General features: G+C 42.2%; 2 protein-coding genes across 7 annotated transcripts in view; both read right to left on the minus strand.

Moving 5' to 3' along the window:
- Positions 1–4,536: 4,536 nt before the first annotated feature.
- On the minus strand, positions 4,537–18,615 carry LSM11 (LSM11, U7 small nuclear RNA associated). The gene is made up of 4 exons (XM_043597172.1): positions 18,131–18,615; positions 12,735–12,874; positions 10,272–10,355; positions 4,537–9,807 (listed from the first exon to the last, which is right to left on the minus strand). Exons 1-4 carry the CDS (start codon positions 18,573–18,575, stop codon positions 9,397–9,399), a joined length of 1,080 nt encoding a protein of 359 aa, XP_043453107.1. The 5' UTR covers positions 18,576–18,615; the 3' UTR covers positions 4,537–9,396.
- Positions 18,616–20,599: 1,984 nt separating this feature from the next.
- Positions 20,600–24,187, minus strand: part of THG1L (tRNA-histidine guanylyltransferase 1 like) — a 33,227-nt gene continuing 29,639 nt past the window's right edge. For 5 of the 6 annotated variants that reach the window (XM_043597222.1, XM_043597209.1, XM_043597229.1 and 2 more), the window contains 2 exons: positions 23,343–23,450; positions 20,600–22,079 (listed from right to left, as the gene is read on the minus strand). In XM_043597222.1, the coding sequence (XP_043453157.1) occupies positions 21,918–22,079; positions 23,343–23,450 (270 nt within the window). In that variant the 3' untranslated portion in view covers positions 20,600–21,917. The remainder of the gene's footprint in view (positions 22,080–23,342; positions 23,451–24,187) is intronic. The other variant, XM_043597218.1, reaches the window with a different exon arrangement.

Below are 24,187 nucleotides of genomic sequence, written 5' to 3' on the forward strand. Positions count from 1 at the left end.
GGATGTGTAAGAAGCACAGTGTTAATGATAGTGCCAGTAGAGAGTGCGAACAAAAGCCATGACTTTGAGCAAAAGCTAGATGTAAATTAAACCCTGGATTTGTTCAGAGTTGAGGTTTTATAGCTATATATTTATGGCATTTAGAAAGACCCTTGGTGTTGAAATTCCTGCAAGAATAATTTCATCACTTCAAGTGTGAAACTCCCCAGTCACTGATTCCAACTCTTTCCACTGAAGCAATTGCTTTATATAATATTGTTTTTGCTGATGTGACCATTTTATTACAGAACAGTGGGTATATTATAAAACACACAAAGCTTATAGAGTGCAACATTTACTAACACGCTTGATCACTTGTGGCTCAGGAGGTGTTTGCAGATAGTATGAAGACTAACATTTAAAAAAATTTTTTTTAATGTTTATTTTTGAGAGAGAGAGTGTGTGAGCAGAGAGGAGCAGAGAGAGAGAGAGAGAGAGAGAGAGAGAGAGAGAGAGAGACACAGAATCCTAAGTAGGCTCCAAGCTCCGAGCTGTCAGCATAAAGCCCAAGGTGGGGCTCGAAATCACGAACCACGAGTTCATGACCTGAGTCTAAGTTGGACACTGACTGAGCCACCCAGGCGCCCCTGAAGACAAACATTTTAATTTCCATAGTTGTATATTTCTTTCAATGTGTACTTTCAATTTAGGGCAAATATTCCAACTTGCCATTGATGGTAGTGATAAGTGTAAGCTAAAAAGTGAGTCAATTTATAGAAAAATATTGAATCAATAAGCAGTAGTCTGCCTAGGATAAGGCAAAAATCATGAAAGTGCTCTCCAAATGACTCACATTTTGGAAACAATGGGCTATCTAATAAAAAGAAAGAGGATGTAAGCTTTGGGTTGACTTTCTGATAGTGATGATGGCCACACTGAGCCATCCTGGTGACCAGTGCCACACACACAGGTAAGGCTGCTGCCTGATGCCCCAGGAGCGTGCTTTTCCACGTGACACTAATTGGCCCACACAGGAGTGAAACCATGACCCTTCCCTCATTAGCCACATGCTCAGACCAGCTGAGCTAGCTCGCTCTGGGTCACTGGGGTCCCATGTAGGAAATTACCATTCCAGTGCCCTGTGGTCCTCTCGTAACCCCAACTAATGAATGTCCCGTGGAGCCTAATGTCATTCCTGGGGGAGCACACAGCTCTCCCAGCAGTGGAGAAGTTGATGATATTCTGAAGTTTTAACCCAGGGAAAGCCAAATAAGAGAGCACAGAGAACTCAGGGAGAATAATATTTCACACACCTGTATGCTAGAAAAAAGAATGACAACACCATTCTGCTCTGCGCATTTGTTTTCTAGGCCTGGTCTCAGGACATAGAAAGCAAGCACAGGGAAATGAAGAATGCTGCTGGGCATCACATAGCAAGCTCATCACAGTGTAAATGACATTAAGTGCTTACTGTCCAGGCCAAGCATTTTCTGTCACCAATGCTATGAGGTGGGTGGTATCATTCCTATTTAGAGATCAGGAAATTGAGGCTCAGAAGTAACTAGTATAAGAGCCTAGGACAGCAAGCTCCTCCGAGGATTGGCTATATTCTGGAAATTAACACATTATCAAGTTGAAAGGAAATTCTAAAAGATGGACAGACAGCCTGCCAAACCTTTCTGCTTGTGCCCCTTTTCAGGTCTCTGGAGAAAGACTATAAGCCTTCAAGTAATCTTTATTTTTCTGTAGCTTTAGCACATCCATAGTTTAGCCTTGACAAGAGTTTCTTTAATAAGATGAATTTACGGTCAAGACCAGAGAAAGCATTCTTCCCAAGTGTTGGAGACAACTGGAAGGATAGGGACAGCAGATGTTCTAATGCATACTGAAGAGCTGGGAAAGACCACTAAGTCACTCCATCTGTTTTTTAACAAGACTATTGGATCAATAACCCTTCCAGGGCCAAACGTACTGGTCGATGAAATACTTCCTGGGGCTCACTTGACAGCCACTATTTCCAGAGCCACAGTGGACCTACTGCCCTGGGGGGCTCACCACCTTTATTTTCTTTGGAAGCCATGAAACCCTGTGCGCACGTCCACTTCCAGCTAAAGAACTGTATGAATCAGAAGGCACTAGAGATGCCTGAAGCAGATAACCAAACCACATTTTAACTCAGCTCTCTGGTTTCTGGTCAGTTTCCTGGTCAATGCCTGAGAAATTTAGTATTTTTGAGGTATAACTGGCTAATAATAAACTTGAGAGTCAGTCAGATCTAGATAATTTCCCAAATTTGCCATTGATTAGCAGAGAGATATTGGCAAGTTATTTTTAGTTCCCTCACATCCGGAAGAGGGATAAAATCTTTCGCTCATGGTGGTTGTATTCGAATAAAGTATTGCATGTATGTTTATTACAGGGCTGAAATGCTTAAAAAATGACAGTATTTCTTTATTGCCTGACCTGTCCTCTGCCCCTTCACATAGCATGACTGAGTGAAATGTGGTGCAAGTTGCCATAGTGCAAAAAGGCATGAGATAAAGCTTTTTATTATAATCTTATCTGTAGTTATTCATTTGGAGGATTTATCTATTTATTATTTCACATTCTGTATTCCTCTTCACTATAGGCTGCTGAGAAACTATTTCTTGAGGTAGAGGGGAGAAGGTCTTTGGAAGGCCTTGACTGACTACCACTGCCCACCCACCCCATCTGCCCCCAGAGTCCAGCCTATAACAACAGACTTTTCTGTGTTTATTATAAATTTTCCTTTGACTCAGGAGCAAATTTGCTTGGTCTTGGGATGGAGACTCAATTCTGGTTATGGAATCACGAGACAGCTGCAACCTTTCTTACAAGCGGGCTCTCAGGCATCAACACTGGGTAGAACAGAATTGTTTCCAAAAGTGAGACAAGTGCTGAGAAATAGGGGCCTCAAGACAGTTTCCCTGGGGTAATCCTTAGCCAGCAGCTGGGAAGAGTCTGGGTGGGGTTGACCAAACTCTGAGAAGAAACAAGGAAACCCATGACGTGAGAACAGTGATAGAGTCCCTGAAACAGTGGACGCTGGGCAATGTCTCCGTTTGCTACTCCTCTCCAAGCACATTCACTGGCTGGTTGCCATCAGTCAGGTTGTCTAGGCTTCAAATTAGGCACATTCGATATTGGGAAGAAACGTTTATATTGCCACTTGGGTTGATCATAGCTTGTTTCTCCTTGATTATCTCTGTTCAGACTGGAGCATTTAACAATGAATTGTAGCAGTGACTGGAGATCCGGAGACTCAAGTCCTTCTAGGGCCTCTGGTTAAGCAGTTCTCTTTAACTCACTGCCACCTAGTGGCAACTGAACAGACTGAAAAGTGCTTCACTTCTGCTCAGAGAAGAATGTGGTTGGGCAATAAACTTTTTTGTCCTTGCCATTAGAATCCGGGAAGCTTAGGGAAAGATAATAGATATATCTCATTCCACTGGCCTCCATCCCCCTGCTAATATGTAACAGTCACTGTACATTTTAAATGTACAGACCAGCTGACTCCTCTGCCTTTATTTTGATTAATGATGATATTATTGCTTAATCAGAAGTCTCTGAGATACAAAACAAATAAGCAAGGGGTTGAACTGGAGCATAGTTCACCTTTTCCACCACTGAAGTGGTTAGAAATTTCTTGCATGTTGGCTAAACCCAGCTCAATATATTCTTTGAAAATGGGGAATCGGGTCTTAACAGTTAACTTGAGGTTTCCCTCTGTAAGCATCCGTGTGATTTTTTGTCTGTCTCTCTTACAGGTGACTCAGTTATGAAGCAAACAGAGCTCAAGTAATCAATGTCACAAATCTTTGGGCAGTTCAACTTCCTGTACATGCACAGAGGGAAGCTGGTGGCAAATTCAAATATTTCTGGAACCATGTAAGGATCAATTAATCAAATGTGGTAAAACCCAAGGGAGCAGAGTGAGGGGTGATCTCAGCAAATCATGAAGAGAGGGGGTAATGCCAGTGAGCTATTAGGTAGAATAAATTTACAGGGAAATTACCAGTGCTTGGGGCTTAGAAGAGACAATTCACAATGTGGGCCAAGTTCCTTTTCTAAGCATAAACTTCTTCTTTTTTTTTTTTTTTTAAATTTTTTTTTTTTCAACGTTTATTTATTTTTGGGACAGAAGGAGACAAAGCATGAACGGGGGAGGGGCAGAGAGAGAGGGAGACACAGAATCGGAAACAGGCTCCAGGCTCTGAGCCATCAGCCCAGAGCCCGACGCGGGGCTCGAACTCACGGACCGCGAGATCGTGACCTGGCTGAAGTCGGACGCTTAACCGACTGCGCCACCCAGGCGCCCCTCTAAGCATAAACTTCTAATAAACATGGAAGACCAAAGCCACCTCAAGGATAGTTGATGTAGATATGTGTGCTTTGGTGAAGAAAAGGCACAAGGTTACAACAATGAGATGGCTTGGGATGCTTTCACTTTCTAGGTCAGTATCGTCACCTGGTAATAGACTCCCCTGCCTCCTCCCCTCCACCGCCCCTCAAAATCAGCAGAGACAAAGCAGTCAGTACATTAACACAATCATATTTATTACAGTTTCCAGACTCCCATGTGACACATACCTACAGCAGAACACTGCAAACTGACGTTACTAGCAGCAATCCTCCATAAACATGAAGAATTTAGAATCCTCCATAAACATGAACTTCACAATTAAGAGTAATTTCAAGACAAGATGAGAAGTTATGGTTTTTCTTTTAGCAGCTTATATATGAATAGTGAAACTATAAATACAGAGGGTCACCAGGTTTAGCCTTGCCTAAAAAACACATTAATAAGTCACGGTGCAGAGGGGTATCCCCAGGGTTGCCAAACAGAAGGCTAATGTCTTTAGATGTCAGTATGAAATAAGCAGATCACTTTTCAAGACATCGCTTGCTATCTGTGTTAGTGTCAGGACAACAGAAAAAGAACTGGACAGCTGCCCTAGAACCTAGCTCACACATAATTCAGCCAGATAATCATTTAAATAATACCCCCTAAAATTGTTTAGACATTTTTCCCCCACAGCTCTAAAAACATAACATCAGACATAACATCAGACATTTGCTCCAAAGGAGTAAAAATCAAAAGCAATTGCAATGTATTGGGAATAGCTTTTATAGCTTTCCTGAGGGACAGTTGCCATCTTTTCAGAGAGTGTTTTTAAAGCAACACTAACTCTGGTAGCTTATCAAACTACTTTTTATTCTAAATAAATAAAAGACCAACTGAAGGTCTCAGGTGTACTTATTTCTTTTCCCCTAGATCTCTGAACCATGCAAAGCCATTCCTTGACAGATAGCTTTCATTTTTATTAGAGGGGCACAAGAGAACTTACAAACATTTGAAAAATACTCAAAACACTGAAAGTAAAAAAGGCGCAACCCTTCCTCAGAGCCCAAGAAACTGTGACAGGCATCCCAAAGGCTTATATAAAATCCATCAACTCAATTTGCCAGAAAGTAGTGACAGACCACCCACCTTTGCAACATAAGCCCAGATAAGATTTTCTTCCTTTATAATCACTAAGAAAAGCCTTCTGGGAGTTACTGCCCAGGAAAACATAGGTTGATGAACAGAAGCTACTGGAAAGGGATTGACTGTATTCTATATCTGGCACAGGAAAAGAAAAATTAAAACAGTTGCTAAAACATTATATTTATGCCATGATACTCTTACGTGAACCTTGGACTTCCCACAGCGACTATTTCATTCATAAAAAATACATAAAAGATGGGAAAGTTTTGGGGCAGCACCAGTGACAGACAGCTGTCTTTGAATAATTTTAATTATTCCTAAAGGCAAAAATTAGAGAAAATTTACAGAATCAATTCTATTTCATGATTTTGCCCATGTCAGCAGCTATGAGGATAGTGCAAAAAGAAATCCAAAAAACTCCTCTGCATCAAGTTAGGTTTCTGTTTTTCTCTCAAGGGGTAAAGTGGTATAACTAGATTTCTGTGAGGCTTCTGAGGAGTAAAGAGAGCCCATAGTTCATGTCTTCACAACCTCTTAAGGTACTCCTGGACTTTTTACCACAAGGATAAATCAAGTCCCTTCTGATCCAGTAACAGCTCAAACCAAGGATTCTGATGCACCTAGACTTTAATGCTAATGGTTTCTAGGCTTTCTAACTTGATATGCACCATGCACAGACAGCAAGGTACCAAATGGTCTAAAGCCATCTGTCTTAGACACTGCTAACACTGGCTAACCATCTCACAAATGACCCACCATCATAAGATAGTCTCTGAAATGAAGCATAAACGCTTCCCAAGTACTAGCACCAACAACCTAAAACGCACGTTCTCCTGGTTGCAGAACCACAGAATCACCTCTATGTATGAAGAACAGCACATGAAATCGTTCTGGGTGTGAAACCCATGTTCCATTGCTTGATGCCTTGTTATCTAACAAATCTGGTGCTCTGGAGAAGAGGTGTGTCCCATGAACTATCTTCGGAACGGATTCCCATGTCTAGAGATTACTTTGAAGAACCTAAGCTGGATGTTCAAAAATAAGCACTATTCCTACCAACTGTCCTAAGCCCAAATCCCTGGAGAATACTAGAAACCAGATTTTGCTGCATTTCTGCAACATAGGGACCCCTCAGGTAAGCTCGTGGGGGCCTCCAGAACTCTACCATTCTGGCTGTTACTTTCTCTTTTTCTTTCTTTCTCCTGAGGAAGACTTCAGTTATTTTCATAGCAACTTATTATAATGTCCTAGATGATGACATATTTTGAGCAGCACATACATTCTTAGGACCAATTTTTTTTTTCCTTTTGAAATATTTCTACAATAATAAAGAAAAGGCAGTAATTAAAAAAAAAATGACTTCCCTATAAAACACTGGCATGCTTTATACAATACAGCACATTTACTAAATGTGAATCACTGTCCAAAACTGAACCGATAAATGGGGGCCAATGGGCACATTAGACTGATCACATGGATTTAAAATTATTTTCAGAGCCAGAATTATTATATTGGACAGAAAAGCAGTAAACCAATCCTTATCTGGATATATGAAAATTATATACAAACATGAAAACTCAGCATGTGTTTAAAACAAATCACGTTAGATTTAGTCAGGCACTAGAATGAATGCAAAGTGATATATTCCTTTTGATACCAAACTTTTACTTATTGGGAAAACCTGGTATCTATTGCAGGTTCTAGCTGAGGACAGAAGGGTAGACAGATGAGGACATCTAACAGGAGAGACTGGTAAAGATGCAGAGGCAGGGGTGCCTGATGATTAAACAAGATAACTATTAATTGGGGAACTGAGATTTTATTAGACATACTATTTAGAAGATAATTTAGATTAGCAGATTCCAAAGACAATTGCTTGACTTTGTAACATGGAACCTCTCTAAATGCTTACTGCATCTGATCTGGCTCTAAAGAGTATATTTAAAATGCATCTTAAAATAAAAACAAGTAAACGAAACGAAGCATCTTCCACAGATTCCCCTTTGGGGATGTGTCATTTTTAGATGTGCATCTCCCTTTGGTACTATCACATAAACAAACCTCTTGAAAAGTTCAGGGGAATTTTTTCTGATGATCAGAAAAGGATTGGGGCTGGCATTTGTGGGGGAAGCAGCAAAGAAACGTTACTCTTCTTTTACTGAGGATATTCTTCTGAGAACTTCCATTGTCCTTTAGGAGAAAGGAATGGAATATGGAAAATAGTTCCTGAAGATATCACTGCCTTCTGATGACAAGTTCAAAATTACAACAGCCACAGAGATGACTTTCTTATGTAGCACCTACCTTGCTCATAAGACATAGAACTCTTATCGAGCTATGAAATATAGTTAGTAAAAATTACTCATGGCACTTAAACATGTTTAGAGACTTTAAAATGCGTTCCTAAAATTCTCTGTCTCAGTGCCCCGGTGAGGTAGGTGTCTGATGGGAAAAACTGAGGCACAGAGGGGTTAAGTCTGCTCTCCTTTCATTGGCCCAGTGGCCCAGCTAGCAGAAGGACCAGGTGCCCTAACTCCCTAAACATTATTCACCTGCTTCTCAGAAGGCTTATCTAAGTTACACAAAAAATGCAGCAGGGAATTTTTTTTCAAGCATTTTAACTAGTTAGCTACTTCTTATTCTCACTTTGAATGTAAGTTATATAAAATAAAACCAAATATAAACTAACAAAACAAAAAAATCAATATTGCCTAACAGTCTGCGTCAAGATGTAGCCTATTCTGTACTGGTGATTGAAAAAGCATATAATATGATTCAAGTAGAAGTATTAGAGAGTACTACAGTGTTCCCATTACTCAAGCCAGGCAGTAAGTAAAGTGTTCCTTATAGATGCCACCCACTGTACTTTGTGAGAACCTCGTTGGCGTGACTTGAGGAAATAAAACTATCACTCCTACTTTGTGGAAAAACCATTCTGAAAGTTAGTCTACACAGGCCAGCCCTCCCCAGAAAGGAAGCTCCCAACCATGTGATGCATATATATTACTGAGTCCATGCAGAACTCTTTGAAGCCAGATATGTAGGTCACAATCTCCTGCCATAAAGCTCACAGGACAGTTCACACTACATACAGAAGGGCAATACAGTGGGTACATGCACTACACCATGCCACACAAGTGAGAGAAAAGGCCAAGAAGCCACCTCATGAGCATCTTATAGTCCCATGTGGCATGCCATTCTCAGAAGCTACCTCTGGTAAGTGGGGAAGACTGATGAATTCCCATATCCCTTTACATACTAAGGAGAGGGATAACAACAGAGTATTCATTGTTGGCTGCTCTAAGCATACCAACCATCCAAAGTTTACATAAGTTAGTGGCTTTCTTTCTTAGTTTTGCAGATATTCAAAGGTAATAAATTACATTTCTTGATAAAGAGAGAGAATGGTGTAGAGCAAAATTCAAAGGTCAGTTACAAGTTGTGGGTGCAGGGCTACAGGGCAATTTATGTTACTACTCTTAGAATCAAATTCATGAGTACTCAGGGCACTAGCTTTTAGAAATGAGAGCATTTTTTGAGGTGTTTTTTTATTCCCATCCTTATAGTGTCTGTGGGATGAATTTAATTCATACCATGACTCCTAATTCAAATGGAAGATCTGGTATTTGGTTTGAGTGTCTAAAGTCAACCATGACACCAAACTGGATGCATATTTCCTCTGTACAGCTTTTGCCTTGATATTAACGCAAACCCCCACCTTCCTAAGGCCTGTGTCCGCTTGAGGGAGCTCATCTTCCAGAGGGCCCAAGCCTGGCTCTATGCTCTGCACATGCAGGACCAGAGGGAATCATTCCAACTCAGAGTTTCACTGGGATACTAGGATACAGCATAGCAGCGGTTCATGCATTTTATTTCTAAGAACCAAAGCTCAAGAGATGCCGAGCTGGTCACTGTGCAAGATGAACCAGCAGGACATTCTCGCCTCGAATGAAAATCTGATTTATGTGTCGAGTGAATACCTGCTGGTAATCCACTTTGGGCTTTCGCTTTTTCTTACGGGGCTGACCCCTGGAAAGGGTGGTAGCCCTGGAAAAGGTACCTCCTGCACTTGACCCTTCTGTCCGTGTAGTCCTCCCTGACATCTCTGACCTGGACTCCTCCCTTGCAGACGCCTGCAGGGAAGAAGGGACGGAGCGGGAACGCCTGCGTGAGCCCCGGTCAGTGTCTCCTCTTCCCCACACCGAAGCTACCTTCCAAGTGGATGTCTGGGAGTATCTGGACAGAGTGGAATCTTCAACTGCAGACTTGGAATCTGCGTCCTTTTTGGAGGAATCTTGAAGTTTTAGGCGATCAAATAGCTAGAAGGAAAGTAATGATAAATATCAGCCTTCTCTTTAGCCGTCAACATCCTTCCTTGAATATACAGAAAAAACACCATATTCATGAATTAGGTTTTATGGACTTCTCACTTTGTAATTTTTAAAAAGCAATGAGTTTTTCTGTGTTTAGCCATAATTCGGGTAAATCAATAAATACGTCAAAAGAAAAGGCACCTGCTTTTTTCTGTGGTATAAAATGGAAAGACTTTTAAGGCTTATAAGAGGTAACTTGCTGCTCAAATAACGTGCAGGCCAGAAGCACAGACTCATTTGTGATTAGCTGAACGCGTGAGAAGAGACTAATGAAGACCCTGGTCTGGGCATACAGAGTGGACAGCAACTGAGCTCTCTCCCCAAGAAAACCTGGTCACCGGGCTCAGTGATCTCAATGTCTAAGATTGAAAGCATGCTGGGTACTCAGGAAGCCAGGGTAAACTGCCTACCCTAGTAAGAGTCAATGAAGAATCCCGTTCATATGCTTTGCCTAGAACAGGTTTTCGGTAGGTCTCATCCACATCGGTAAGTGCCTAGAGAAACAGCCCAAAGGGAAAAAAAGATAAGGCAGAATTAAAAATAGTATTTTTACAGCTTCTAGAAAAAACATTTTAAAAAGGAGAATAAACATTGGGGTGCCTGGGTGGCTCAGTAGGTTGAGCGTCCAACTTTGGCTCAGGTCATGATCTCGCCGTTTGTGAGTTTGAAGCCCGCATTGGGCTCTGTGCTGACAGCTCAGAGCCTGGGGCCTGCTTCAGATTCTGTGGCCCCTCCCATGCTCATGCTCTGTCTCTCTTTGTCTCTCAATAATAAATAAACGTTAAGAAGAAAAAATTTTAAAAAAATCCTCCTATGGGTGGAACATAAGTTTTAAAAAAATAAATAAAAAGGAGAATAAACATCTAACTTAGCAGAACTAAACTTAACAAGTGACTGAGCTCTTGGGCAGGAGAAAACGGTAATACCTGGAGCCCTCTGAGTAAGATTTCCAAGCTGCTACCACCATATAAGATAGGTTTCTTCTATGGTAAGGGGCCTTTACAAATGCATGGTAGAGGTTTTTAAATTTCAGTGTGCATATGTATCTAAGAGGCTTATTAAAATATAAATCCAAGGCCACTTCCTAGATATTCTGATTTAGTAGGTCTGGGATGAAGCCAAGGAATTTTCTGTTTTAACCAGAAATTCCATGATTCTGATGTAGGATGCCCTTAGATCATACTTTGAGAAACACTATTCTGCTGCTTCTTTTCCCTCATCAGATTTAGGTCTTACAACAGCAATGAACAGGTATTAACCAGGGTTCCATACAGAACTGTTGGGGAATTCCTGTCTTTGAGAGATGGACCTCAGAGGACAGCTATGTAGGGCCAAATGAGCTCAGGTATGAGAATTCAGTTTGAAAAGTGTGACTCACCTTACAAATATAAGCTGACGGTATTATTATCATGCCTGTCATCAAAGATGTTCTCTTAAAAACTTTTCCTTCAAAGATGAAATTATAATAGTAAAGTAGTTTTTCCTACATTTTAGAGATAAGAAAAGTGGCCTCAGAGAAACCATCTTGCTCAGAGTCACAGAGCTACCAAGTGGTAAAGCTAGGATTCAAATCCAGGTCTTCTGATTCCACAGTGGTTGAAAAGATGGTGTTAGGAGTCAGAAAGACCTGGGACAACGTTCTAGTACTTCCACTTACTAACAGTGTGATCTGGGCCAATCATTCAATATCTCTAGCCTCAATTTCTTCATTTGTAAAATGGAACAGTAACAGACCTTGTTCACTGAGATACTATATTATAAATCCTTAGTATACTGTACAGCAAATAGGAAGTACTTAATAAATAGTCAGCAACTATTATACTCATCCAGGAGAATGCATGGAGGAAGATAAAACACAGGAAAAAGAAAAGTTAGAGATAGAAGACCATATGAAAAGCCTGGTGGTTCCTATTTTAATTGCTTGTCTCATAGCATAATTGTGCCATAATCTATCTCTTCCCTCCTACGAATGTCTGGTAAACAGACAGTAAGCCTCTAGGAGTGTGGGGGCGCATGTACTCCATAAGGAAACACCATGCAAAGTGCCTTGCTTGTTAGTATGTCTGCTTCCCCTCTATCTTTATCTATCTTCCCAAATGCTATAAAGTGAAAGTTCCTTTCTGAAATTTCTGTACCTAGCACTGTGGTAAAGTACCAGCCAAAGTGGAAAATCAATAAATATTTTGAAATGAATGAAAGAATGGTTAGTAGGAAATTGACATAGAATTACTAAACAGATAAAATAAATCCTTATTCCTTAAGCACAAATGACATTTGGGACCAGAGAATGGTTTGCTGCTGGGGGGCTATTTTTTGTATTGTAGGATGTGCTGCAGCACCTCTGGCTGCTACCCATTAGATACCAGTAATACTCCATGCCATGGTTGTGACAATTAAAAAAACGTACCCAGACAGTGCCAAATGTCCCTAGGAGGGAAAGAAGGGCAAAACTGCCCTGCTTGAGGGGCGCCTCGGTGGCTCAGTCGGTTAAGCATCTGACTTCGGCTCAGGTCATGATTTCATGGTTTGTGGGTTTGAGCCCTGTGTCGGGCTCTCTGCTGTCAGCACAGAGCCCACTTCAGGTCTCTGTACCCCTCTCTCTGCCCCTCCCCCACTCACACTATCTCTCTCTCAAAAATAAATAAGCATTAAAAAAAATTTTTTTTAATTGCCTTGGATGAAAGCCAATGCCTTAAAGAAAAGGAAGCAGTAAAAAGAACTTTTTTTATTGTTGATCAAGAGAATGCAAAAATTCTAGTTCTTCTAGGAAGTCATTTTATAGGTTTTCCTAAATAAAATTACTCAGGTCATTTAGACATATAAAAGATTTAATCCTTAGGAGCTCTCCAGCCCTTTGAGAAAGGCTTAATTACCATATTCCAGAACTTGTCAAATGCGACGAGGAAGCCTGTACAGACGCCACGAAGACCCTTGAAAGTGCGAATGTGAACGTTCACCTTCACCCCCTCCCGGATACAACGATGGAGCTCACCCAGAGGGCTGCCTTCGTGCACTGAAACAAGACAAGAGCAGACAGCATAATGTAAACATCTGCCTTCATTCTCAGAATTAGCAACCAAGACCAGCCAACCATCTCCAGCAACACCAGGCAACATGGTGCAGTGGCAACCTCACTATGGAAATGAGAAGGCCCAATGGGCAGCATGGTTAGTATGGGCCACACACTGAAGTAAGACAAGATTCCACCAGGATGAGGATAAAACATACATATGGCTGTCACCCGAATGTTTCACTAAGTGTATATCCCATGTTCTATGATGTCATTGATTCTAAGATGCACCATTATTTAAAAACATTTGGGGGGGGGGGACCCACATTAAATGTACACATCAGCAGCAAAATTCTTCTCAGTTCTGTGCCTGGTTAAGACAACTTTTTAAAAGATAATTCTCATGAACCACATATCCAGCTTGACTCTTCAAAAAACCAAAAATCTTGTTCATATGTTTAAAGGAAACAAACCATGTAACACATCTGCCCTTAAACACGTGCAGTCCTCTAACGAGAGAATGGACTTTTGGCCCCCATCTGAGATACTCCATGGACAAGCTCTCTGGAGCCACTAGTGTTCCAATGGACACCATCTTTACACTAGACGGAAGAGACCTGGTTTCAGTCCAAGCCTGTTGACAGAAAGGCACCTGCTGGGCATTAGGCTCGTAGGACATTGCAGATAAGCATCACGTAAAAAGAGAATGACGATTCATGGGAAGAATGCTGGGACTATAAGTTGCAGCCTTTATGATGATGGATTCTCTTTCTCAGGGCTTGTGAAGAGGGATGAATTTTATTTTTATTACTTCATGTTAACTTAGCCTTCACAATATGATGGCTATACGATATATATAAAACCTCCCAAAAGAAAACCACATGTCCAATCACACACTTACACTCACACTCACACATAGTCTTTGTCTTTCCCTCCCAAGTTTGCAAGGCATAATTCTTTGGAGATTGATTCTTGCCATCAATAGTAAACACAAAATCTCTGTTTTGTTTCTAGTAGTATGAAAGAGAACAAGAGTCCTGCCCTTCAGTTTGGAAAACTAAGCTGGTTACTCCTGACCTCTTTATCCCTCACTCATGGGTCAGCTTATACATCATGGCAGTGATAAATTAATAAAAGAAAATACTCTGAAGAAAGTGACCTAGCCAATGAGAAGTAGGAGCTTATGTCAGATTGAAGATTCAGCAAGAAGGCACAGTTGAAGGCAATGTGGCAGAGACAGAGGCTCTGGAAAGGAATGTGAGAGTTTTGGTCTGGCCTCATCATCTACCTTACCTGTAGCAATATTTTAAAATTCCTTGAATGTTTGAGTAACTTTTTCTCTACAAGTCTGACTTTCCTCATTTGTAAAATGAGGTTAGACTAGTTAACTTCTAGATTCATTTGAGAATAAGTCTCTATAATTCAGTATTTTAGAAACCTGGATTAGTTTCTTTGCCTATACACATTCACTGCTTCCCCCGTCCCCATATGTGTTTCCACAAACAGTGGAAAGACCACTCTTTTCCTAACTTGTAAAAAAATAGAGAGGTATGACTTTTACCCCTGAACCCCCACATAAGAGAAAAGAGACAAGCACATATCTTAACAACAGTTTCTTATTCTAGCTAAACAAATGACAAACTCAGGTCTTTCAACTCTCATATCTGTACTCTTCCCTTGATTTTTTTCTTCCAAAGATTTATTAATAAGGTATAATTCCAGGGAGCACTTCATTCCTGTGTGATCAAAAATACATTACTAGCACCACCTATCAGAGCAAACTACCAAGGCAAAAATTCTGAATTGGAACGCACACTCTGAATCTCTTTCCAGCAGTCTAACAAACTCCAAATATGAACCAAGCTTCTAAAATTTAATACAACAACAAAAAGATATATATGCCTTATCTTTGAAGTTATTCTTCCAGATCTCCTTCTCCACTGCTACTATTCTTAGGCCTCAACCTTCTAAGTCCCAGTCATTTTTTTAAGTTTTTTTTTTTTTTTTTAATGTTTACTTATTTTTGAGAGAGAGACAGTGAGAGCTAGGGAGAGGCAGAGAGAGAGAGAGAGGGAGACATAAAATCCGAAGCAGGCTCCAGGCTCTGAGCTGTCAGCCCAGAGCCCGACAAGGGGCTCGAACCCACAAGCTGTGAGATCATGACTTGAGGCGAAGTTGGACGCTTAACCGAATGAGCCACCCAGGCGCCCCTAAATCCCAGTCATTTTAAACTCTATTCTTCTCCCTACTTGTGGCCACACTAGGCTCAGACAATGGATTCTCAATAAGTATGACCTGTCCTTTCCTTTCTTTTCCCACAACCAATACAGCCCAGAGTCTTATGGGATGGTTGGTTCACTACAACAGCCTCTGAGGTCCCCTCACTCCCATCCTCCCTAGCCATCATCATCACCAATTACTGAGCACTCCCTATGAGCCAGGCCCTGGGGTAAGGTTAACTTTATGTATGTTATTTAATCCTCACAACTTTAACACACAGGCACTATTATTTTGCCCTACTTTCTAGATGAGAAAAACGAGGCTCAGAAATGTTCATTTGAATTAGTTTTTCAAGGTTACTTACGCAGTAAACAGCTGAGTCAACACCCAATTCGGGTACGTTATACATACATCCTGCCCTGGAGCTTTTAATTATGACAGCCTAAAACAATAATAACCACCACAACAACCTACAACAATCACAGGGACATTTAACAATCACTGAGAATTTCCCCATGTACTACTGTGGTAACGCTTTGAATGGATTAGCTAACTGAGGCCCCAAAGAGTTTAAGTGACTTGCCTCCGTAAAACAGCTAGAAAGTGGAGGAGCTAGTGTTCATGTTTAAAACTAAAAAAGCCAGCAGTCGAACCCCTGCATCTGTGGTCTATACACCGTCCCCACCAAATACATTTTACTACCAGAAATTAAACTATGAGAAACATTGCCCTAAAAGTGTTTACTTAAGAATATACATCATGGTCCCCACTATCTATCATAACAAAGTCAGAGAGAAACCCTTTGGTCTTCAAAATGTTTTAATACATCCTTCTCTGGACCCAGATTCCGTTCTCATTGTTCTAGACACACACCGTCTGCCTCACTTATGTGGTACTCTCCACCCACCAAAAGAAGTAAGCAGAGAAACATGAGAATGTACTCCCCTGTTCCCTCACTTGAGATTAGCATGATGGCCCTGGCACATAGGCCCTGGAGTTGGACAAACCGATTTGCAAGCTAACTAGCTATGTAATCTTGGGCAAGCAGTGATGCTCAACAAGCCTCATTTAAAAAGTAGTATCTAAGGGTAAAGTAAGATACGAAGCATCTACAGGGCTTCGCAAACTGCACAGCACTCGCCCACTAAATAACTGTAGCCATAATTAGCAACAATAAAATTATCTCCTGACTTAAAAAGGGACTGTTTGGGATGATGGATTTGTTCTGTATCCTTATTGTGATGGTGATTTCATGACTACACATTTGTCAAAACTCACTTTAAAATGGTGAATTTTGCCGCATACAAATTATACTTCAATAGCCGAACTTTTAAATAATTACTGTCATCCCTAACCATGCCCTTCTTCAAATTCACTTCAAGACCTGAAGACAACCTTTTATAGGAACTCTATCTGAATAAACTTAATCTTACCCACGCTTCTGTACTTTTCTTGCTTTCTGAAGCTCATCAGTTCTTTGTCACGTCTACCCATCTCTATCATGTACACCCAACCGTTTCCAGTGGAGTGATAAAAATTTTCAGTGCCTACGGCACACTCTGAGATCTTGATTGCAGGCACATATTTAATTGTGGAAAGCCAACAAAGCTGGTTTTCATGCTCTGTCATACTAATATAACAGAGTACTCCGTAGGTAAAGCCAAAACCACTCGCCATACAGAAGTATGTCTTTTCTTTGACAATATCAGTAGCAAAGCCACAACTGGCAAAACGGAAATAAATGTTACAATCTGAGAGTTGGAGAGCATTTCAAAGATCTGATAGTGGCAAAACAAGGTCCCCAGCTACTCTTATTTTAGCTACATGCACACTCTGTCTTTGTGTTATCGTCCGGGAAGCAGGCTGGGGTGCCCCCTGGCTTGGCCAAGAATGCTCTAGCACTGTCACAGTAAATGATCTGACCAAGACCCAGCTAACAGCACACAGCTTTTCAGGATGTTTCTCTCTTTACAAACACATTTCTAGGAATGAAACAACTCGCTTAACACAACCTTCCACTCCAAAGCCAGTGATTTAAAAATGTTACAATTTAGCTATCAGGATACAGATGCTTTGAACGGCTAACTAGGTCATTGTCTTCCCTGGCAGATGTGAGAACTGCTTGCCAGATGACAGAAGACATAACCCTGGCTTGTTTTCATTCCACTGGTGGAAGACCTAACTCACACATTAGCAGCCTTGCTGTTTACAGATCTCCAAGGATCTATTAGGCTCCAAGAGATTCCCTTGTGCCATTCACACCTTCAGAACTTAAAATAACTTGCGCATATGGTAACAGGAGCCTGACAGACCCAGTCCTGCACCCATCCTGGCAGGGTGGCGGTGAAACAGTGTCTGTATTTTAGTGGCACTGGTGCCTGCTGCATTCCAGCACTTGTGACTTGGGAACGCGAACATACGTGTTTCAAGACCGCACAGCCCTTCTCCTACGACCCCAGGAGGAGTGTCACTTAGTGTGCGGGGGTTATGAAATTATGTCCCCTGTTCCAACTGCAGGGACAGATCTCCTCACACTCCATCCCGTCATCGCCAGTCCCGCTAACCACTCTCCTTTCCTTAAAATTGGCTGCGCCCCTCCCCTCTGGCTGTGGCGTGCAGCTCCTCCCGGTGATGTCCGCTTTCCAGGCCCCACCACCTTTCCAGACGCCCATCACCCTCGTGGTCGTAGCCCCTCGTTGCGGGCTCCGCATCACCTCTGCAGCCACTTGCATGGACCCCGTTAGAGCCCCTCCTTGTTACCTCTACAGCCTTCCCACTCTGCCCCCACCGCTCTCCCTCACCCGTCGGTACTCCAGAAGACCTTCCTTCCCCACGCCCCCCCTTCCCCACATTATTCAAGGAGAACCTCCTCACGGCCGCGGATGATCTCTGCAACCTTCATCAAGACCCTCTCCCTCAGGCGCGCAGACCCGCCCCAAGCCCCTAGCACCCTGCAAACGCCCCCTCGGCCGCCACCTTCCGGGCAGCGGGCCTGGCCCTCGGCCCCCGCCCCGCCCCGCCCGCGCCCGCCGGACTCACAGGGCATTCGCGTGAGCACGTTGCGCGGCGCCTTCCTGCTCCGACCCGGACCCCGCCGGCGTGCCCCGGCGGCCCCGTCCCCTTCCTCCTTGGCCACCATGAGGCGACGGAGGCGCTGGATGCGCTCGGGGTCTGGGGCCGGGGCGTCCAGGCGGCGACGGGTTCTAGCCGTGGGCCCGGCAGAGGCGGCGGGCACCCCTGAGCCCGCGGCCGCGCCCCGCGCCCGCCCGCGCCCGCCGCCCCGGACCCCGGTCCTGAGGAAGCTCTCGTACTCGGCCAGGTTGTTGAAGCAGGGCGCGTTTGGGTAGGGTATGGGCGGCAGGCGGGGCGCGTACAGGGCCAGCAGCGGGTCGAAGCTGTCAGAGCTGACATCCAGCCGCGGGCTGGGCGGGCGCGCGGGGCTCCCGGCGCGAGCCGACCTCGCCCCCCGCTCCCGCTCCTCCATGTTTGAAAGGCCCGCAAGCCGAGGCCGATGGGAAGAAGGAGCGGGGCCGCCAGAGGGCGGCACTGCGCAGCCGCGGCTTGGGGTTGCACTGCGCCGGCGCGGCCACCGGGAGGCAGCATCTGTCCGCTCTCGGCGCCGAGCAGCCGGCCTCCGCCTGGGCGCTCGGGTAACAGGTTCATCTGCTTGAATGCAGTGTTTCCCCATTTATATCATTATCACTTAGGATGTTTGTCAATACTCCAGATTCCCCGGGGGTGGATCCTGGAACCAGCATTTTAACAAGCTTCGCTAGGCGTTTGTCTGCTCTCTGGAACTGTAGTATACTCGTAGCTTGAGCTGGTGGGAAGAGGCTGGAAGAGGGCAATCAGAGTCCCGTTTTGCATGCTAAATTTTACTGGGGGCTAGCCTACCCGGACTCAAATTATTTAGCTTCTTTGGGTCTTTACATTCTCACCTGAAATGTACCTAACCCACAGAATTGTCCTAAGAATGAAGAGATACTGCATAGAGAGCATATAAATGCTTTCTCCTAGCTGGTACTGGTTAAGTGGACAACGAAGCTGTGAAGGATGGATGGATCCCGGTCCTCCATTTCCTAAACCCTATGCAAAAAGTAATTTACATTAACACCTGAGAGACCTTAGTATTAAAGAAAATTCATTACATCATAGATTTTCTAAGCATCCCTTAGGCAAGTGGAGGAAACCAGGATCCAGCTCTTGGAGGAAAGGAAGATGGAAGATTTCCAAGACCCAGTTGTACTTATTTTATTACTTTTAATTTACATCCAAGTTGGTTAACATATAGTGTAATAATGATTTCAGGAATAGAATTTAGTGAGTCATGACTTAAGTATAACACCCAGTGCTCATCCCAACAAGTGTCCTCCTTCATGCCCCTTGGCCATTTAGCCCATCCCCCACCCAAAACCCCTCCAGCAACCTTCAGTTTTTATAGCTTCTGTTCAGCAAAAACATTTTTGCTTTTTGCTATTAAATGATAGTCTAGGGGCGCCTGGGTGGCTCAGTGGGTTAAGTGTCAAATCTTGATTTCCACTCAGGTCATGATCTCACAGTGAGACCAAGTCCTGCTGTTAGCACAGAGCCTGCTTGGGATTTTCTCTCTACACCTCCCCCACTCATGCTTGCTCTTTCGAAATATTTAAAAAATAAAATAAAGTGATAGTCTACACAGAAGGCCAGGTATTACCCTCTCATCCAGCACAGCCAAGGTGTTTCCAGTTACCTACAAGCCACGCAAATCACTTTCCTAATTGCCACTTCCCTACCAAATTATCAACTAGTGTTAATTCTATACTAGTTCTTTTTGTGTATGTCTTAACGTTTCTTTAAGCTATGCAAAGCCCAAGAGAATGCATTCTTTACCTTAGAGAACACAATGAAAATTAACATACAACTGTGAAATATATGCTGGAACAAATACGTGTGGCAACAAAGAAACACCATCGCTACAGGTTAAGTTATGGCAAGAGTATGAAACATACATACCTTTGCTCAAAACTTGAGAACAAAAAACAAAGCTGTAAACTGCTAATTCAACAAATGCTTGTCCCTCTATCGTATGACAAAATTGAGCCTTTGTATCACATAGCACCCACAGAAAGCACATTTCTTTGGGTGGTTTTGTCCTGAAAGTTTGTACTTTAATGTCCACTTATCACGTACCATTGTTACATTCGCCAGTCCAGAGCTACATTACCTTATTGCCTGACTTGACCTATCACAGGATACCGAGGGCCTTACAGCCCAAAGTGCCACAGATCACCCACCATAGGCATCAGAGGCCTTTGGGGTTAAAAATCAGATGAGCAAACCTCAAATCTTCATCGGGGCGTGCTGGAAGAGGAATGTAAAACAAGCATTCCAAGTAAATTTTTGTATGTAGAAGTCTGTGAACCACCGCGGTGATGAAGGTATGTTTATCCTGGCTTACGTAAAGACATATATACAAAAGTCGGATCCATACACTGTATTTGTATGAGAAAAATAAGTGGAAACGTAGGCCAAGGGAGTTGAAACCTTTATTTTCTCAGAGATTTTTATCAATTACCAAACATGCACCATATTTCTTCCTGTGCAGTGAGTACATGAAGGGAAAAAAATGATTCCAACAGATGGAGTATCAATTAGCGGAGGATGAGACCAGCCGTTGCCTTCAAAAATACATTTTCTTCGTGGCTGTGAAGTCTGCGATGCAAGACCAGGCACTAAAATGTAGACTGCCTCTTAATTCCTACTAGAGCCAAATAATTTTCCTCTGAAATATGAAACCAGGACAGCAGGCAATGGGAGTTCTCTCACCACCTACCCCCACTTGAGGGGGACCCCTCGCTAGTGGTGGTTCTCGAAATTACTGCTGCTGTCCTCTGCTCTTCCTCCCCCGTCTGCAGCTGGAACTGACCCATCTGCAGCTGGAACTATTAGGTGTCCTCTGACACCTGCCACTTGTGACCCCAAGGGAAGTGCTAATTCAAATGCCAGTGTTCTGATTACATAGAGGCTACCGGAGAATCCTTTTCAGGAATCCAATAGGAAGGGGACTTTTAAAACTGAAGTATCTAGAGAAAATGGACTAAATGCTTCTCCCTTCTTGTTCATTCATTCTCACACATTTTCTTTATTTCATATATACACATAATTCCTTTTCTTTTTAGAAAGAGGTTAAGTGGCCTTGGAAATACCCCTGGCAAGACGACGATCATGCTGACAACTCCACAAAATCAATCTATGGAATATTCATATAAAGACATCCAAACTACTACTCATTTGTTCAGCCAAAGGTGCCAACTTGGTAACTGGCACAAAGCGCTCATTCTCCCTGGAATTCCTGAATTCAGAGGCATCTGCAGTCATCAACCCATTACTTATCTCCAGGTCAAAGTACACGGGTAAGAAAGGTGGCTTTAAAGGTCCGTGGATTCTGTAGTTAAGAACAGGTGGCTGAAGAGTAAAGTTTGGGTTCATCATCTACCATAGGTGGAAAGAGCTGGACACGTTTTTATAAGATTTATGCCACAATGTAAAAATGATTCATTCTGCAAAGCATAAAGTAGTTCTTGCTTTATAAAAATAGGACCACAATTTTTTTTTTTAAATGCACTTCTACAGAAGGAACCATGTTCCAATACTGCAAAAAAAATGTTCTACTTAAAGCAGAACAAGATAACCACCCCCATACATCCCTTCTTTTCCTGGTCCCTTTCCAGTCAGTCATGTTATTCCTGGCACACTGTTCTTGGTAGTAAGGATCCTAGGGCCACCTGCTGCCAGGAAACTTAGGGGTCTTGCATGGTTAAGCATGCCAGGACTGAAAAGCAAAGGATCAGCTGTCTTCATCTAGGATCTCTGGATGTTCCTTCCAGAAAGCATCCCCAATAATATCGCAATATAAAGGCACTGGCTTAATCCTGGTCCGAGTCACCGCCATCTTTTTTCCTTCTATTTCTGCTGGCAGCTTGACTTCTTTTGTTGTGACTTCACCCACCTACAGATAAAAGTTAACATATTAACACTGTTAATTGGGTTTGGGAGAGTAGAGGGGGATATGCAGGAAGTTGACTTATTTTATATACTTCCGACAAACATTTTTCAGGTAGATATACAAATACATATCTCAACATACATGAATTTGTTTAAAAACTTTTAAAAAGTTGCTATATTCTGAAAGAAGGTCTTAGGAACAAAGGAATAAGTCCATGTTCCTTATTAACAATAAATATAGAATTAAAGGTTTTTTTTGTTTGTTTGTTTTTTTGCTTCTCTCATCTGCATGAAGAAGTATCCAAGTCTGTGCTAAAGAGCAAATGTGGTTTTAAAATACTAATAAGCTGAAGCTGCCAGTGGGGAGGACTAATTCTTAAGGTACCCCTTAACACCCGAAAACATTCATTAAAAAAAAAAACAACTAAATGAAGGAAATAAATTCAGAGAAATCATTATGCTCAGAAGCTGGCACAGAGAGAAAATATTGGTAAAATTAAGAATTTAGGTAAAGGTACAGAATATTAAAGTATGAATATCTAGGGAATCTCAAGAACATTCTCCAAGTGGTAGAACGCTCATATACAGTGTTTCCCTATGCCTCATATTATAGTTGTCATGGGACGGGTGGACCACTTAATGATATTATCCAGTGTGGAAGAAAGTATTTTTTAAATGTTATATGAATGCAAAAATCCTTCTGTCTGCAGTGTACTCTGTTATGGGGTTTTATTTGATTTGGAGAGCTTATGACACAGGAAAATAAATGAACTAATTCTAAAATCTGTGATTCTGCTTATAAAGAGAAATTCCAGACAACAAAGATCACTAACAAACTGACAAAATTAGTAGCACTGACTGACAAAAAAAGCATCCAAAATAATATATAGTATCTCATTTAAAAAAAGATCTAATTCATGTTAATCAATGGAGTCACATCTTTATATATGTGGTAAGGGACACAAAGTTTGGGATGGGCACAGGCTCTCTTCTTTCTGACCTCCATTCTAAAATTTTTTTTTTTCAACGTTTATTTATTTTTGGGACAGAGAGAGACAGAGCATGAACGGGGGAGGGGCAGAGAGAGAGGGAGACACAGAATCGGAAACAGGCTCCAGGCTCTGAGCCATCAGCCCAGAGCCCGACGCGGGGCTCGAACTCACAGACCGCGAGATCGTGACCTGGCTGAAGTCGGACGCTTAACCGACTGCGCCACCCAGGCGCCCCAATTCTGACCTCCATTTTAATTTGGACACAACAGCATTACCTTCTGCCATATCAACACAGTCCCTTTCCTATACATCAGTGGCTCATTATTGTAGTTGATGTTGAATTCAGAAAACAAAATCTCATTCTTGTCTGCTGCAAGAGTTCCCTGAGAAAATAAAAAAAAGATATAAAAAGATTTTTATGTCTGCTCTCTGCCCTCACCCTACCTATCCATTCCACCCTCTATCTAAATTTCCACAAACAAAAAAGTGGAAGGGTTTTACCAAATATCTTATAGATACTAATGAATTTCAATTGTAAGAGCAGTTTAAATCTTATTTAGATGTCTAAATTCATAAAACTGTCTTCTGTAGCAAACAATTGGCTACAAAAGTCACAACTGGGATGGGGTGACAGGAAAGAGTACTATTCTGTACTACGTAATGTATGTTATCTTATTTGACCCTCATTACCATCTCCATTTTAGAGAGAACTCTGAAGCTTAGAAAGATTATATAAATTGCCTAAGGCCAAAAGCTGCTTTTATTCTTATAAGAATCAAAATCTAAACTCAGCTCTTCCAAACTCGGGATAGATCTACCAATATGCCAATTATTATTGCTATCTCTAAATCTTCACCATTACTGTTAATGACAAACATGTATTGTGTAATTATAATGTGCCAGGCATTATATTAAGAGCCATAACAACACATCACCTCATTTCAGTTAGTCATCCCATAAGTAGCACTGGTCATCTAATGATGAACGCCAGTGTTTATTATGGTTTATGTGCTTCATGCCATTTAATTCTCACAATAAACCTATGCAGTGGGAACTGTTACTTCTTACATCTTACCTATAAAGAACTAAGGCAGAGAGGATAAAATTAAATAGAAGTCCC

This window comes from Prionailurus bengalensis, chromosome A1 (assembly GCF_016509475.1).
Source record: "Prionailurus bengalensis isolate Pbe53 chromosome A1, Fcat_Pben_1.1_paternal_pri, whole genome shotgun sequence".
In the NCBI taxonomy this organism is placed as follows: domain Eukaryota; kingdom Metazoa; phylum Chordata; class Mammalia; order Carnivora; family Felidae; genus Prionailurus; species Prionailurus bengalensis.

Bases quoted from the DNA above. Each gene is read 5' to 3' on its own strand.
- LSM11 (XM_043597172.1), bottom strand. From the start codon at position 18,575: ATGGAGGAGCGGGAGCGGGGGGCGAGGTCGGCTCGCGCCGGGAGCCCC. The intron at 12,875-18,130 runs GTGAGTCCGGCG...GTCTTGTTTCAG, and splicing joins CGTGCTCACGCGAATGCCCT to TGCACGAAGGCAGCCCTCTG. The intron at 9,808-10,271 runs GTAGGCAGTTTA...CTTTCCTTCTAG, and splicing joins CTTCATTGACTCTTACTAGG to CTATTTGATCGCCTAAAACT.